The sequence below is a fragment of the Empidonax traillii genome, unplaced genomic scaffold (assembly GCF_003031625.1).
Source record: "Empidonax traillii isolate 1590-97213 ecotype Southwest subspecies unplaced genomic scaffold, ASM303162v1 scaffold60:size2069287, whole genome shotgun sequence".
NCBI classification, from domain to species: Eukaryota; Metazoa; Chordata; class Aves; order Passeriformes; family Tyrannidae; genus Empidonax; species Empidonax traillii.
In genome coordinates this window covers 1184892-1201615 of record NW_020955253.1, presented here as the reverse complement: position 1 = coordinate 1201615, position 16724 = coordinate 1184892, and the positions used below count along the sequence as shown (strand labels likewise).

General features: G+C 37.0%; 1 protein-coding gene across 9 annotated transcripts in view; it reads left to right on the top strand.

The window, feature by feature from the left end:
* Window positions 1–16724, top strand: part of TENM3 (teneurin transmembrane protein 3) — an 869819-nt gene that overhangs the window by 758547 nt on the left and 94548 nt on the right. For all 9 annotated transcript variants that reach the window (XM_027879901.1, XM_027879899.1, XM_027879900.1 and 6 more), the window contains one exon: window positions 14835–14957. In XM_027879901.1, coding sequence (XP_027735702.1) covers window positions 14835–14957 — 123 coding nt within the window. The remainder of the gene's footprint in view (window positions 1–14834; window positions 14958–16724) is intronic.

The following is a 16724-nucleotide window of genomic DNA, read 5'->3' as shown; positions in this document are numbered from 1 at the left end:
CTCAGAGAGTTTTAAGTAATCATTAAAAATTATTAAAGTGTCTGTTTCTGTAGACTGAGGTTAACTTTCCATATCTTCAGTGCACTTTCCAAGTTTGTTGTCTATGATTCTCCCATATTACTCAGTATTTAGGGTGACAGCTGCTGGCATTCACATCTTTTCCAGATTGTGGAGGACCAGATGCCTTTCCTTTTGAGTTCAGTGGCAGAAGTCATCCACCCTCCCCAAAACTAATGGATTTTCAGTCATGGCAATTATAGAACTGAATTTCATGTCTAAAGCAATGACTAAATATACCTGTAATCAAAAGGAATCTGTTTTATTTTATCAATAAAGAACAATATAATATTTCTTTTTGATTACAGTGCCACGTTAACATTATTCTGCTATTTGTAAAGCTCAGGTACTGACAGGAATAAGGAAAACAACTTAATTAATAATACCATTTAAATGGAATTTTTATTACAATACTCAGCATAGGTATTGTAATTAACAGGCATGAGGGAGAATGTGGTTTAGTTTCCATTAATCACTTTTACTTTCATTATGTGTTTATAGAAACTGTTTTTCTCTTTGACATGCATTTAATTTTGAGTATTGTAATGTTATTGTCACTGAGAGTTTCATCAAGAACTTTTGGTTTTCCACATTCTCTTCCCATATCTGTCTCTGTCACTGTCACTTGGTTGTGCTGGAACGTTAGCTGTGCCTATAGCTCCACTGAGGTGTATGGGTTGGAAATATATTTCCTGTCTGAAGGTGTGTGGCAGATTTTTAGAGCTAGCCAAGTTTATGTTCTCATCCCAGTTCTTTTTCCAACACATTAGAGACATAAGGTAAACTAATACATTTATATATATGATTCTTAAAAAAAAAAAAAAAAAAAAAAAAAAAAAAAAAAAAAAAAAAAACACAGAAATATTTTGTCATTCCTTTTGGCCCGTTGCCATCATTTGAAGAAAGTGCTCTGAGATTTTGCAGTTTACAAAATCTCCATATCACAGTATATCCAAACTGCCTTGCAAGGGAAAACTACAGCAAGGAGACTTCTCTTCCATAAACCTTTTTGAGAAAGCATGCCAGTTACCTAAGCATGGCTACTTAGCCTTCTCTGATTGTACCAAGCCCTTAGCAGAACCACATTGATATCTCATGTTCTTGCTCACCATGTGCCTGTATCTGAATTTGTGAAGGTAGCCAGTATCTCCAGCACTGTAGAAAGTACATGACTCCCTACAGAATGTAGACTACTTCTCATTTTACCAATCCATGGGGCTTTTAGGGAAGTCTCCACATGTCTCTAATGCATTTGGAGGCAGCAGCAGTGTTCCTTGTCATCCTTTTTTTTTCCAAGTTAAAGCTTGGTAGGAGTTGGAAGTGTCTGATTCTCACAGTAAGAAGCTGTGGATTAGGTACATAGTGATGTTGTGCTTCTGTCCAGAATGGACATTTCCAGGTCTCCACAACTCTGTCATGGGCAGCTGGAACCTGGTTGCCTCTGATGGCAATGCCATGTGTAGGGCTCTGCCTCCCCAGCATGTGTGGCTCTGCTCTGCACCTGTCAAAATCTGCTTGCTTGTTGTTTTAGACATCAGTGCCACCTGTTGCTCTCTCCAGACAGAGGAGCAGGTGTGTGGTCCAATGACATGGCAGGACCAAAGGGTGTGTAGTCCCTTCAGTTAGGCCTTCAGTGTATGGTCAGATACATGGTGAGTGTAGTACAACACAATTATTTAGCAACTAGAAAACCACCTTCTAAAATTTCAAAGGATTTTAACTCCTGAATGAACCTTAGAATAGTCCTTGAGGTCTGAAGTACTAATGTCTTACTTCTATTTTAATACTTCACAATCTTTAAATACAGAACTATAAAAGCTGGATGATTGATATATAGTAGACCTTGCCTTACTAATATCAGTTCAGGCAACTCCTTTCAGTCATTTCTGACATGTGCTTCGTAAATTACAGTATTCAGATACATGTGCCACTGTTCACGGTTTTTATGCTTTAACATGAGAATTAATACTACAGCTAGCACTTCCGTGACTTCCTGCCATTACAGAGATTTTCAGCTCTGTCTAACATGAGATCACATTATTTTCCTTGGTATCTCATAGCTATGACTTTTAGATAGCAGTATGAGTTTCATATAAGGTTTACAGCATTGATGATGAGCTCATTGGGCCTCCTTGGTGTGGAAATATATTATAAACAGTAACATAATTTCTTATGTTGATCACCTTATTGAACTGAAAGTGTTTTTGTGTACTATTTAAATAGTACAAAATCTAAGCATGTTGAACATCTCTTCTGTCTTGGAGCATAAATATTAAATATACTTTCAAGAATACCATTGTGGATGATGCCTTTGGTTGATGTTTTTAAAGCAAAAGTCTTGTACCTGTGTTTCAGATTAAGTAAAAAGCATAATATTACTGTTTCAGGAATTCACAGTATTAGTTCTTGATTGGTGTTGTGGAAGTCACTTGCTGTTATTGTTACTGGCAATGGGAATAAAACATTCAATGAGAAAGTCTTCACACAGAAGAATGTAGGAAGATGTAGTTGACAGTCAGGAGGTTAAAAAAGACTTGACAAGATTTCAAGGGATTTAAAAAGTTAATCTGTCAAGGAACATACCCACCTCTGCTCCAAAGAAGACTTGTGTTCTAAATAAGTATTATCACAAGGGTTTTGGCAACAGTCCTGTCACCCTTTCACTTTTGCCCACTGGAGCAAATTGAAACTCATTAATTCTGTCAGTATAGCAGGTGTAGTAGTAAACTGCAAGATGACATGATGATGTCATTGTCCATGGGTGACACATTTCGATTCTACCATCATATTGTGATGCAGTATGATGTTTTTTTCAAAATCTGGATGCTGTTCTCAGGAATGCTGAAATCTCTTGCGAGGAGGTTATGCAGAGATGCAGAGGTTATGTCCTTCTCACAGGTTCCCAAATAGTAGCAATTTTTCAGTCTAATGAGAACTTCAGGTAAAAGGCACCATTTTTTGATAAATAGCAAGCTTAGAGTAGTTTAGAGATGTGCTGTATGCTGTGATATTTGAATTATAATACATGTATTAAAGCTGGTAGGTTTGTGTTTCAATTGCATCTTTTATAAATTGCATCTTTTCTGTAAATTGAAATCTTTTATTGGATCTTTTTTTTGTGAAGAAAACTGCTTGCTCCCTTTTTGAATGCTTTAAAAAAAATCATGGTGTTAAAAATGTCTGATTTAGATGAGATTTTGGTAAACCTCTCCATACACAGCCCTCTAGAATGAAAAGATCTAGTACATGTGTCCAACCTTGCTTTAAGCAATAGCAGTACGCTTATGACTACCCCACTGCAGGAATTAATTATGGGTGAAAGTTAGATGTCCTCTGAAGTAGACAAGAATCTTTAAATATGAGATCCTTCATTTTCAAATTGATGCCATTTCAGATAACTTCATTCACAAAAAAAAAACCCAAACCCACTGTCTCTTAGGACTTGTCACCTATGACAGAATTTGTAGTTTGCCAATCCAGGAAGAAGTGGGCTGCAACTCTTTGGGTGATGTGGATATTTGCATTTGAAATGCTTAATTTTCCTCAGTAATGAAACCATTCAAACAAAACCAGAGTGGTTTTGACAATATTTGATGAAATAGGGTCACACAAATGCATCTCTTTTACTAACTCTATAGACACAGTAATATAGGAGGGGGTTAGGTGTTATAAATGAGTATCAACCATTTGAAAAATTAGCTCGCTCCAGAAACCTTTAAGTATAGAAATAGATATGTTTCCTGTGAGTTTTTTAATTTAATAACACTTTTAAGTTACCTTTACTACAGTATAGGAAGAGTAGTATTTTTATTTAATGATAATTGCTGAAAACTAAAACAATACCCAGCTGCATAGAGTTAACCTGTTGCTAACCACTGATTTCATGAGTTCACAAGGTGTTACACAATAAATGGGGACAGTAAATTTATCTTCACTTTTGGAAGTGTTATGTGTTGTTTAGCCTTCTCTTTCATCTTTGAAATGCCAAGTCTCACATCACTTTTTACTGAGGCATTTTTACTGGACAGTGGGTCCTCATTTGATTCACTCGACATCTTCCTTATTTCAATTCAGGTGTAGCCAAAAGTAGAGGATAACTTTAAAACACATCCATCTTACTGATCCAGTGTATTTTCAGACAATAAAAGGAGTAGTTGGTTTTCTTCATCAATTTTATAGGTGACTTTAGAGCTAAGTTTGGCTATTCTTAATATCATCTGTAAGATTTTATTGTTGTGGCTGATTTAACTTTAAAAGGAAAAAAAAATTAATGTGAAACTGTAATCCTAACTTGTTTTTCCCAAGGCTTACATAACTGTTACAAAATACAGAGTTGCTTACAAACTGGCTTGCAAGCGATTCACTGACTTCACATAAGGTTGTCTTTATGTCACAGTTTCCTTTCACAAATCATAAACGGTAAATTATTTTTTCTGTTTGCTTCTTACTGGTAGTATTTCTCATGTACCTACTGTATAACTTTGCTCACAGGAGTAGTTTCATAAAAACCACATTTCACTTCAGTGGAGAAATAGAGTGTGCTATTCCAATGCACCTAAAATGTATTAGTTTCAATATAATAAAGGACACTCCATCTAGGAGCCAGTCCCTAGGGTGGTTGAGAGGTTTCGGTAAGGGGATGGCTGCAATCACCGAGCTGTCTTAAGTGTTGGGGTTCTGAGCCAAGGATTTGCACAAGATTATTTGCTTATGCAGGTACCTGATGGCTTCCAAGTTTACCCTGGAGGTGTTGGGGTAAGGTAGAGTTGTGTAAAAAGGCCTCTTTGATGGCGAACTTAGCATGTCGATTCTTTAAGTGACATCTTTAGTGTCCAGATTTAAGTGAAAATTCTGTGGGTTTGAAAGCTGGCCTGCATGGAGTGGTTGGTTTATGCGTGTACACATTTGTGCAGTTCAGGTAGGTGAGTGGTAATTGTCATGGATAGGTCTAAATCACCGTGAAGAAGTTTTGTAAAGAGGTTGTAGGCTATTTTCTTTTGGCATCAGTCATGTACCTTTGATCTACAAGTGAACTGCTGTAATTGTGATATCATGAAGGCTAAAAAACAGCAAAGGATTAGGAAACCTATATATTGACTTGCAAGTTCAATCAACTTGCATATGATCTCAGCAGGAAATTCAAAACAAAAGCTAATTTATGGAAAAATATGGAGTTCTAATCACAGTTTAGCTCCGTGGGGTTCCAAATAGCACACTACAATCTCTACATGCAGATGCTTTCATCTTACATTTCAGATTTGGTGACATTCCAAAAGTTCTTATCAAACCTTATTATCATCTTTTATTAAAGCTTATTACATTTCTCCTTATTGCATGTTTACTGTAATATTCTGTCATTCTTAATATGGAATAAAAAGGCTTTGATCTTTTTTAGCCAGTCATGAGATGGAAATATGCAACACAAGTGTTTCACTATATACTATAAAATCCCAGCTCACTGTGTCCTTTGAACATTGCATTAATTGGCTCCTGTTTCTTTCTCCTTTGGTTCATAAATCTTTTCATCAGATTGCACTTCTCTGTGCCATCAACATGCAAATAGGTTATGCGTGATCATATAGTGCCACTTAATTATTATTATATCCCTAAGAGATTTGTGAGGTTTTTTGTTAGGTTTGGGGTGTTTGGTTTTTTGTAATAAATAAGGCTTTGAACTATAAAAGTGGTTGGATGATTCGTCAATGCTCTTGCCTAAGAAAGGTGTTTCCAGTAAATTTTGAAGACATTACATTGTCATTGCTTTTCTTAACACTCCTGTGTTATGAGGGCTGTGATGAAGCAAGACTTCTTGTTGGAGTCTTGTGGCAAAAAAACTAAAATAGATGAGGACAAACCTGAGCATCAGCTGTTTTCCAGGAAACAAGTTTAAGAATAGAAAGGAAGGAGTCAAAGATTGAGAAGGAATAATGTAAAGAAATGCCTGAAGGAATATAGAAAAGTTATTAGCCTGCAGTCTTAACCCAGTCTTGAGACATGTAAATCAGGGGAATTTTTTCTCCCCCACAATACTTGAAAACAAAATCATTTATTATGACTTTATTAGACAGAAACCCAAAATTTACAGAATATTTTCATGCCTTTGTGTGAACTAAAAGAGACAAAACAGCCCTTGTCTCAAAAGAGTCAGCAGTCTAATTTGCACTTTCCCATCATCTCTTCACCTGTAATGATTTTTCACCATCTTGTTAGACTGTCAACAATATTAGCAGAAAAAAAATACGTTAGGTTCCGGAGAAAGCCCAGGACAATACTAAAGACTATTACAAAATGGGGTAGATTGGCTGTTCATCAGAATAAGTGGACAAATCTGAAAGAAGACATAGCAGATACATCTCACTTAAATAAGAGGCTACTGAATAATGATCTTTGTTTCTGTTTTAAGAAATCTGGATTCTCCCTTAAGCTTTGATTGTGGCTCACATAATGCAGTTGACAGAATTAGACCATTGTTACATAACAGTCCCTGGCTTGACAACTGAAATGAGATATATAGCTTTGCAAGTCTTCAGAGGAATAAATGTTCCATTTTTGGGTGAATGTAGTAAAAATATTTACTCCAAGACTACCACGCATCTTTCTTAACAGTTCAAATGCAAAAATACTTTAAAATGGCATGTACTCATCTTTGATTAGCGGTCAAAGAGAGCAAGTTTATCCAGTAGATAGCCGATATATATTTGTTGCTAAATTTTTTTCTAGGCAATTTTTTGTGAAGTGCTTGCAAATTCTTTGTTTAAAAGTTTCAAGAGAAAATGAGGAATAGACTAGAAAGGTTGGATTTTTTTTGCAGATGAAATAGTAAAATCAATAGACCCATTCAACTGTTCAGGATAAAAGGGAAAAGACCACACTTTTTCAGTTACTGTATTGATCTTGATAGGTATTACTAAGTTTTTCATATAATGCTATACTAAAATGTTTTACATTCAGAGTATATGTTCAGCAACTTTTATATGATGCTGCTGGTGACTGATTTTTTGAAGATGCTCAAAAGCATGTACTTTAAAGTTATTTTTAATTTAGAAATAACAGGCTTTTCACTGATTTGAGAAAAACAGTAATAAATAAAGAACCTGTCTTTGTAACTTTTAATTCACTTTATTTAAAATTTTAATTAACTATTTTTAATTCACTATTTGATCTGCAGCAACATCCAAGGTATCCTATTATCTGAGGAAAAAGCGAATGAATGCAAATCACTGACAGTTCATTTGCACATCTTCTGGTCCACTTCAGGTCCTTCAGAATAAAATAGGTTTAGATTCTAATTATGGCTTCAAGAAAAATATATGGAAGATAATTTTAAAAACCACTTCAGTGTTCAAATATTTCATTTTAAAATGTATTGCCAACAGGGAGATGAACTAGAAGATAATCCTTCAACAAGATTGAGCAATAATTGCAATTTGCTTAGTTTAAATTATAATCTTTTTGCCTTGCTTTAAATATAAGTTATATTCACTTTTCCTTGTATGCAAGTGTGCATATATATTATTCTATTAATTCTAGGGAAGCAATTTTATAAATTATGGTTTGAAAGCACGAGCACCCAAAAGTATGTAGCAGTGACAGTCCTAGAAGAGTTCAATATCTTACCAAGGAGCTCATCTTCAAGCACAGCTTCATTAATAATAAGACTTGATTACCATACCTTGTAGAACACATGGGAGAAGGGGAGGAGGGTTGCCAATATCATTCAGTTCCTCTTGCCAACTTTCCCCACTGTGTTGAGTTCTTTATTTTTATAGAACGTACACCATAGTCCTTATCTTCAGAGGTCTTGGGGAGATGTTTGCTGTTTAGGGATAGCCAGTATTTTTTATTTCTGCTGCCTGATGTTAATTTTTCATCTGTTTTTATTCTAAGAAAAGCTGGAGGAACACTGGAAACACGTTTCCCAATTCAGGCAATCATATTTCTTCTTCTTTCTACTTGAAAGAATCCTCCTACCTGTGAATTCTTCTTCCCCTGAAACACCCTGCGTCACCTTTAGAATTCTTTCCTGAAAAAGCAAGTTTACCAGATGCAGAATGGAAGGTGTTGAGTTGCCGGCACTTGTGACTTGTACTTCAGAGGGTTACCTCTCCACTTACTGTAGGACTACTTCTGTGAATAAAGCCTCTGCTTGTATGTGTATGGTTTTGTTTGTGCATCTTTATCATCTGCATCTGTTAAGCTTTCACCTGCACAGCCCACAGAGTGTTTGCCGTGCCCTTTGTTTTTCATGTGAACCTATTTGTACTGTAGTACTGCTGTACTTTAGAAAAAAATGTGGTTGATCCTGGTGAGTTATGATAGAGACACCCTTGAATTTTGACCAGAAAAATAAGTTTCTCTGGCTTTTACTTTATATTGCTACCCATTCATGCAAAGAAAAAAATATTCTTCCTTTCTGATAGCTATCATAAACCCTATTATAGTGTGCGTATTCACATCTGAGTCCAAACTTTGTTTTCTATTCAGAGCTACATCCTGGATACTGGATCATGCTAACACCTATTTTCTTTATTTGTCCATCTGTCTATATCCTCTTATTACTGACAACCAAGTGCACAAGAAGGGGGAAAAAAATTCAGACAAGTCCTGTTCTTGCTAAACAGAGAAACAAGTACATAAATTGGTTTTCTGTTACAGTTCTTTTTTGTGCCTTGAGATAGTGAGCAAGGCAACAAAGGGAAGGCACTTCCCAGTCAAATGTAGCAGGTAGTTGTCAGGTCTCACAGTTCTAGTTCTGCCACATAGTTACATAAATTACCCATTTCTCTTACTACCTACTAATAGAGACTGATTTCATTTTGGATGCTGAAGAATGGAAGAGGGTTTTGAAGTGATAATACAGTGTGTTTGCTCAAGAACAAGTTCCTTGTAAAGGGAATGCATAAAGCACAGCAATACTATCTTGAGAAAGGAGCAAGCACAATAATTGGGATGGCAATAATAAAAGAATGAAAAGGCCTGATAGCCTGCTTCTTCCTGAAGCAGATTATTGCAAAATGTTTTACACAGTGTAAACTGGTCATATTTTTTTCAAGTGTTTGCTGTGAAATGTATTCTTAGTTGCTATTTTAATTATTGAGTGGACATGAAGGTTTTGTAGACTGGTTACAAACCAAAATAACTAGACCTCAATTACACAGTGAATGACAAAATCAACCAAGCTTGAAAAAGCAGTTTAACATGGTTCAGAAACCCTTCAGTGAACTCTGTGGTGACAGGTGGTAAGATTGCCCAATAGGCTGCAACAAATGATAGCATGTTTATGTTAGCATCAAGGCTATCGTAGGTATAAATGCACTCCTTTAATCTGAGCTCTGAATTTTTGAATGTCACAGTTCATTTGGCATGGAAGTAGGGGGGACCGCAGGGGGCAAAAGCCCAGCTATTAATTTGTTACTGCTTTTATGTTTGAGATCTGTTCTGGTCAATTTAGCCATATCCACCAGCACTTCCCAGACACAGACACTGGTGCTGTGTTCATGCCAAGAGCAGCCCAGATCCTAGGGAGCTTCCTTGTCTCTGATACCTCTTCTTCTCACTTTGTTAGAGAGAATGGACTCCTCACCATTTAAACCATCATTGCATTCTAAGGGCTGGCCATGCAGATAATTTGTCCAGTAGCAGTACAAGTACCACCTTAAACAACTCAGTCACAAGGTAAATGCTGTCGTAGCTTCAGCAAATGAAGATCTCTTGGTAGCTGGAGATTATGTTGCACAATAATAGCACAATAGACACGGGGACTGAAACAGCAGAATAGGAAGAAGATCCTAGAATCATAGAACAGTTAAAGATGGAAAAGACCTTTAAGATCAAATCCAACTGTCAACCCAGCACCACCACCATGTTTACAATTAAACTATGTCCTCAAGAGCCATGTTCATACAGTTTATTGAACACTTCTGAGTGACTCTACTACTTTGGACAGTTTGTTCCAATGCTTTACAATGCTTGTCATGAAAAAATTTTTCTAATACCTAATCTAAACCTCTCCTGGCATAATTTGAGGCCATTTTCTCTTGGACTGTTACTTGTTACCTGGGAAAAGAAACTGATACCCACCTCACTACAACCTGTTTTTAGGTAGTTGTAGAGAAAAGAATATCTCCCCTCATCCGTGACTGACCACCAGCTCAGTGTTATTCATCACCATTCACTAGACCTGGTCATCCAGTCAGTTTTTAACCCAGTAAAGAATATACCCACCCATACCATGGGAAGCCAGTTTCCCCAGGAGAATGCTGTGGAAAGTGGTGTCAGAGGCTTTACTGAAGTCCCAGTAGATGCCATCCACAGCCTTTCCCTCATCCACTCAGCAGGTCACTTTGTCTCATAGAAGGAGATCAGGTTGGTCAAGCAGGACCTGCTTTTCCTAAACCCATGCTTTCTGGGCCTGATCTCCTGGTTGTCCTGTACGTGTTCCGTGATGGCACTCAAGGTGGTCTACTCCATGACCTTCCCAGCACTGAGGTCAGGCTGACAGGCCTGTAGTTCCCTGCGTCCTATTGGTGACCCCTCTTGTAGATGGGCATGATATTTGCCAACTTCCAGTCACCTGGGACCTCCCTGGACCAGGACTGCTGGTAAATTATTAAAGTTGGCTTGGAGAGCTCCTCTGTCATCTTCCTCAGTCCTTTTGGGTGAATCGCATCAAGCCCTATGGACTTATGTGTGTTTAAGTTGCATAGCAGGTCGCTGACCATTTCCCCTTGGATTATGGGGGCTTCATTCTGCTCTGTCTCTCTGTCTTCCAGTTCCGGGGGCTGGATACCTTGATGACTTGTTATTAATGACTGAGACAAAGAAGACATTAAGTACCTCAGTCTTTTCCTCATCTTTTGTCACTACATTTATACAACTAAGGATGGAGGTTCTCCCTGGCCCTCCTTTTCATTGCTGAGTGTTTATTAAAAACACTTTTTGTCATCTTTTACAGCAGTGCCAGATTAAGTTCTAGATGGAATTTGGCTCTTCAGATTTTCTCCCTGCATGACATCACAACATCCTTGTAGTCCTCCTGAGTTGCTGGCACTTTTTTCCAGAGGCAATATACCCTCTTTTTCACACTGAGTTCCATCTAAAGCTCTCTGTTGATCCAGGCCTTCTTCTTCCCTGCCAGCTCGTCTTTTGGCATATGAGGACAGTCTGCTCCTGCACCTTGAAGATTTCCTTCTTTAAAGCATGTCCAACCTTCCTGGACTTCTTTGCCCCAGACATCATCATCTGTTCTCCTGTTCATCTGTTCCATAATGTGAACAATCATCACAGTCTTGATACAAGTAAGAGGAGGCTTTTGTTAGGGTTTGTGGGCATATTTTCTCTCATCCCCTGAGGACTCTTACATGCTTGCAGCTGTAGGTTGTTTGGATTGAGTAGTTGTGATCCCTAATCACAGCCCTCACAATCTGCATGCCTCCTGGTTAGAGGCATCTGGCATTCTCAGACAAGTTCTTGCTGGCATCAAAGTTATACCAGTATTGAAAGTCGTTCCAGTGTTGGTAGATTCGTAGATTTGGCAGACTGAGAAGAAGTAACGCTAGGAGAAGGGTGTCTTGACTTCATTGCCATTCTCTGACACTAAATAAATGCAAGTTCAGTGGGAATAAACCAGACCTGACAGGTAATATTTAATCCAAAAATCAAGAAACTGTCTTACATTAGATTTGGGACTAAAATAGCAGCAGGAAATAGAGAAATGTATTTTGCTTCATATGCTTTTGCTTTAATTTTGCTTCATATATCAAATTCATTATAGAAAGAAATAAACCTGCTTTTTCTCTGAACACAATAGAAACAGAGGAGGGGATTGAACTCTTACATCCCCATCCCAAAGGTGGAAGAAAGCCTTCATCCTTTTCTAGATCAGAGGAAATCAAACAAACATACACCACTGCAGTCTGCCTGCATCAGTCTCCCTTTGGAAATTCAGAACTAGTTCATACCATTTGACTTGAAAGTCTTAGACACCCTGCTGAGATACCAGTACCAAGTGCTGCTTATCCGATTCATGGCGACATCAAGAATTTTAATCAGGGGCCTCGCTGTACTTATAAAACTGATAAGGACTTAAAGTTTGCTTTTATAATGATGGCTGGCTGAGAGGAGACCAATTCTGATTGACAAAATAGTGGCTGAATTTGTCTTAATCAGTCAATTTACCCATGTTCCTAAAGTTCCCCGTGTCTAAAGAAATTCTGTGTTGTATCTTGATACTTTTTCAACAAGCCTGTTTCTTTCATGGTGTTCTCATATATTTGTACTGAAAGGAGAATTCTCTAAATGCCATAGCACTATCTCAACAAGATTACATAGTTGAATTATTTAGTGTAGTAGTAAACACTGTAAGTTTTAGGATGTCATTGGAATTGTCTAGCAAAATTATTTGTCTGCTTAGAAAATATTCCTGCATTCACAATCTGTGAAACAGCTGCATGTATCCATCTGTTCATTTTTATTAGACATAGTTTATTGAACTTTTTGCTATTCATTGAGGGAGGAATAGCATTTTTGAGGGATACAACTAATACTCACTATGTAAACTACAGTAGGATTCACATCAGTAAAAACACAAGGAAAAGGTAATTGTCACTTACTTTGTAGTAGCTGTGGTTCTGTGAGATGTAATCAATACAGATCCCACAGTCCTTGCCTTTGAAGACTTCAAATTCCAGCTGTTTTGAATTATGAGGGAATGGCTGAGAGGTCGTGTTGGAGCTTCCCCTCTGATCTTCCAGCAGACCATGAAGAGGCACAGGGCATGTACATAGTACCAGCAGGTGTTAATGACCTTCTAAGCTCATGTGTTTGGAAGGGATGCACTTACAGAGCTACAAAATTAATGTCACTTTCTTTTTTTTCCTCCTGAAGAATTAATAAAAGGGGTAAGAAGGCAACAAAATTAAGAGAGGTGATTTAGACCTCCAGACTGAAAAGAAGAAATGTACTGGATTTAAATCATGAAGTACTTAGCTATTTGTGGACTTTCTTTGCTGCCAGTGAAATGAAGTAGTATAACATATAGTAGAGTTTGACCCTAGAGATTTTGTTGAAATATAATAAATACAATCATTAGATGATTAATTCATAAATAAAGATTTCAGCTGAGGAAGGGTCAAAATAAAAATGGCTAATTCTAGTGATGTGCCAAAAATGGTGGTGGTCAGATTTATGTTTTAAAAAAAGATGAGAGCGGAAAAAAGAAAGAAGTTTTTAGGGTCAAGGAACATTCTACATTATCAGGCTTTGACAGGCAATTTAAGGTCTGAGAAGGAAGAGTAATAGTAGAGTCAGAGACTCGGAACAAAGAGAATATGTCATCTGTAGTGAGGATTTCAGTCTCTGAAGTATTCAGTAATAGCTTTTTAGTTGCATTCTGGTTTTTTGTTTTGTTCAAGGTAAGGGGGAGGGTTTAAGGTAAAGACCTGGCAGACGGATCTTAATTCTGCAGTTTTTGCTGTCTGCCTGATGAAACTTCCACTAATACTTGTTCATCTTTAGGTAGGGGTTGCCATGGTCAATACAGATAGATCAGAAGATCAGAGATGAAACCAAAAGGGAAGAAGAATTTTTTGTCATTTAGATAGAAGGAATGAATAAATTAATAACATTTACTATAGCATTTACTGCTATAGTAATATAACATTTACTGCTTCAGAGACAGAAGAAGAAGCAACAAAGTACAGTGAATTATCTTCCTTATATTTTGCACTAATGATTAAAATACATGATTAGATTTTGTTTTTCCAGTGTACTTTTATTCCCTAGTAGCATTGAAAGGACTGCTGTCATGTAATGAGCAAACTCATGTTATATCAAATGCAAAATAATTACAATAAAATTTATTTTGTTGGTATTATAGAGACATTGGAAGAGAATTATATAATCCACAGCAGAAAGTTGCATATGTTATGTGTATCACAATATAGTATTCAAGTGATTTGTTTTTTCATATTTTTGCTCTGAAAGTTAATATCTGGGGCTCATTCTTTAATCCCTGGTGTTACAAAAGTTCCTTAAATTCCCCCTAACACCATGGCAGGTTGACTCTGTCTTTCCTAATTAACTTAGCTAAACTTTTAAACATGATCTCACCTTTTCCAATAAATATGGTTGTGTGTATTAAGTAGTTCAGGAACTTAGCTTATCATAATCAGAACAAAGTGCCCCAGTGTCTGGCTCTGCTCATGGCCTTGGCCTTGTTCTGTAGACTAGTGCGAGGAATGGGCATGTAAGTGGAGGTTGTGCAGGGTGTTGTTGACAGCATGAAGTGTTCAAGTTTTAGGTAAGCCCTACAACACCCACAGCACCCTCCTTCTTCTCTTTCTATGTTTTTTCTTTTCCCTTTCTAGCTAACCAGGACAGATCTGTCTGCTGGGGAAATAATTTATTTTAGTAGGTCATTTAGGAGCTCATTTAAATGATTTGTCTCTTCAGAATGATCAAAAATGAAAAAAGAGAAAAGAACATAATTACTGCCTATCCTTTTGAACATTGATTTGGGACCGGTAAAAGGCTCAAAATGAGACTGGTGAGCTTTCTGTCAACTGCATTCACCGAAAGTACTGCATCATTAAAGGACAGTGGTAGTAATTGCTTAGTGCCACTGCTAAGTTGAACTATTAGTCTGCAAATGCTTGTTCATGTAATTTAATTTTTTAATGTATGAGTTGGTATTCCAGTGCAAAGCATGAAAAGTCATTATCTGTTCTATTTGTCATCATGGTTAAAAGTATCAAATAACCTGTATCCTCTACCACCAGCAATGCATCTATTTGGCCTCAACTGGCAGTTGCAGCAAACTGAAAATGATACATTTGAGAATGGAAAAGTGAATCCTGATACTGTGCCAACACATCCTGTAACAGTACCTGCTGGAGAAAATGGTAAGTGAAACAGGCACCAATCTTTTTCCTTATTTCGGAACATTTCCTTCCTTTTTGTCTTACTTACATCACCAGACTTTGACAGTTTTCCTCCAAAACTCTCTATATTTCATGGAAGTAGAGACCATTTGTAAGTCATAATAATTTTAAATTGATACACAGAAGCACAAGTTTCACCTACCTAGCATGTGAAGTGGGTCGGGGATCCTGAGCAATCATGTTCATCTTACTAGGAAATCTAGCTGTTAACCAAAATTTCTCATAGGAATTTACATGTAATACTTGATGAGGATAGAGAAGCTCTCATCCAGAGAAGCAGAACTTCTGCTTACTCTAAACTATTTAATAACTCAGTGGTTGTTGTGGGGTGCTGAGGGCTGGCTTGGACCATCCTACCTTAGAGGCTGGCTGGGCTGGGGTCTTGTGTTGTAGAAAGGGCCACAGCAAAGCCAGGGAGCTTGAGGTCACACTGTTTCATAAGGGGGACCTGATACCATGATTCAATCTTTGGGAGTTCCAACAAACCTGGTATAGTTTTCAGACAAAACATTATGTTTGTGTGTGTGTTACCCCTATGCCCTGTCATAAACTCTTTTTTCTAAAGAGTTTGCTCCAGAAAAGGCACTTCAGGGAGACTTTGCATATTTTCAAAGCTTCTCTCTTAGCTGTGTTTAGAAGGCAGCTCATGATCAAGGAGCTATGTATGGCATGATGTCTTCACTGTGGAATAGTTTGGATTTTTCTCTACAGAAGATGATGTTTTCTTCTCTTTTTTTTTTTTAATTTCTCTCTGAAATTTAATAGGTCACATATAATATGTTCATTTGTTTTCTCAAAGTCTCTAGCATAAAATGTTGAGTCTGAATCATCCAACCAATTTATAAAGTAAGAAAAAAACTTTCCTAATTTTGTTGTAGGAGCTTTTAAAATACAAACCACATAAAGGGATTATTTTTTATCGACCTTTTTCCATGTTGCCCTTTAAGATTCTCAAAACATTTAAGAGCTTGTGCACTTCTGGCTAACAGAGGCTTCAAAATCAATAGGTTTTGAATGGAAAACTTGATTTAAATGGTTGATGAATGCAGTGTTTGCTTCATTACACAAAAATCCATTTTCCCATTCACAAGGTACAGCTGACCTTACCACTGAGAAGCTGGAAGCCTCTGCCTGCAGCTGACATCTTGAAAATATTTCAAGTTATCACAGCTGCAAGTAATAGAAAAGATGCAGCTCAGTTCACTCTTTTTGTCATCTTCGTAAGCCTAGGAAACTTCTCCAGTAGGACTTTTTCTTCTTTCATTCCTTTACCCTACTGCATTTTTCCTGAAGTTAGATAGTCGTTATCTCTTTCTGTGTTCTTGTTTTGGATGAATAGCAAAAAGCTACTCAATGGTTAATTAATACTGATCCTGCAGTGACAGCTCATCATCCCATTGTCTTCTGCCTCCATAGCCAGTGTACTTTCTTATATAAAATATATTGACTTTTTAAAATATTTTATAAATACTAACTGTTCTTTTCCCTTGATAATTTTTAAATTTTTTTACAAACTAAAACCAATTATATGCTGCCTCCAAAATAAAAGGAAATAATAAGTATATCAAATCCCATTTTTCCTTCCCTATGTCCCTAAATGCTGCAAGAGAACAGGGTTAATTCTATCCACTGTTAAAATGCTGTCCTCTGCAGAATATGTTAAGTGGTCATTTGTCAGCATACATCAATACTAAACAACAGATAGAACAGAGAATACACATTTTAAAC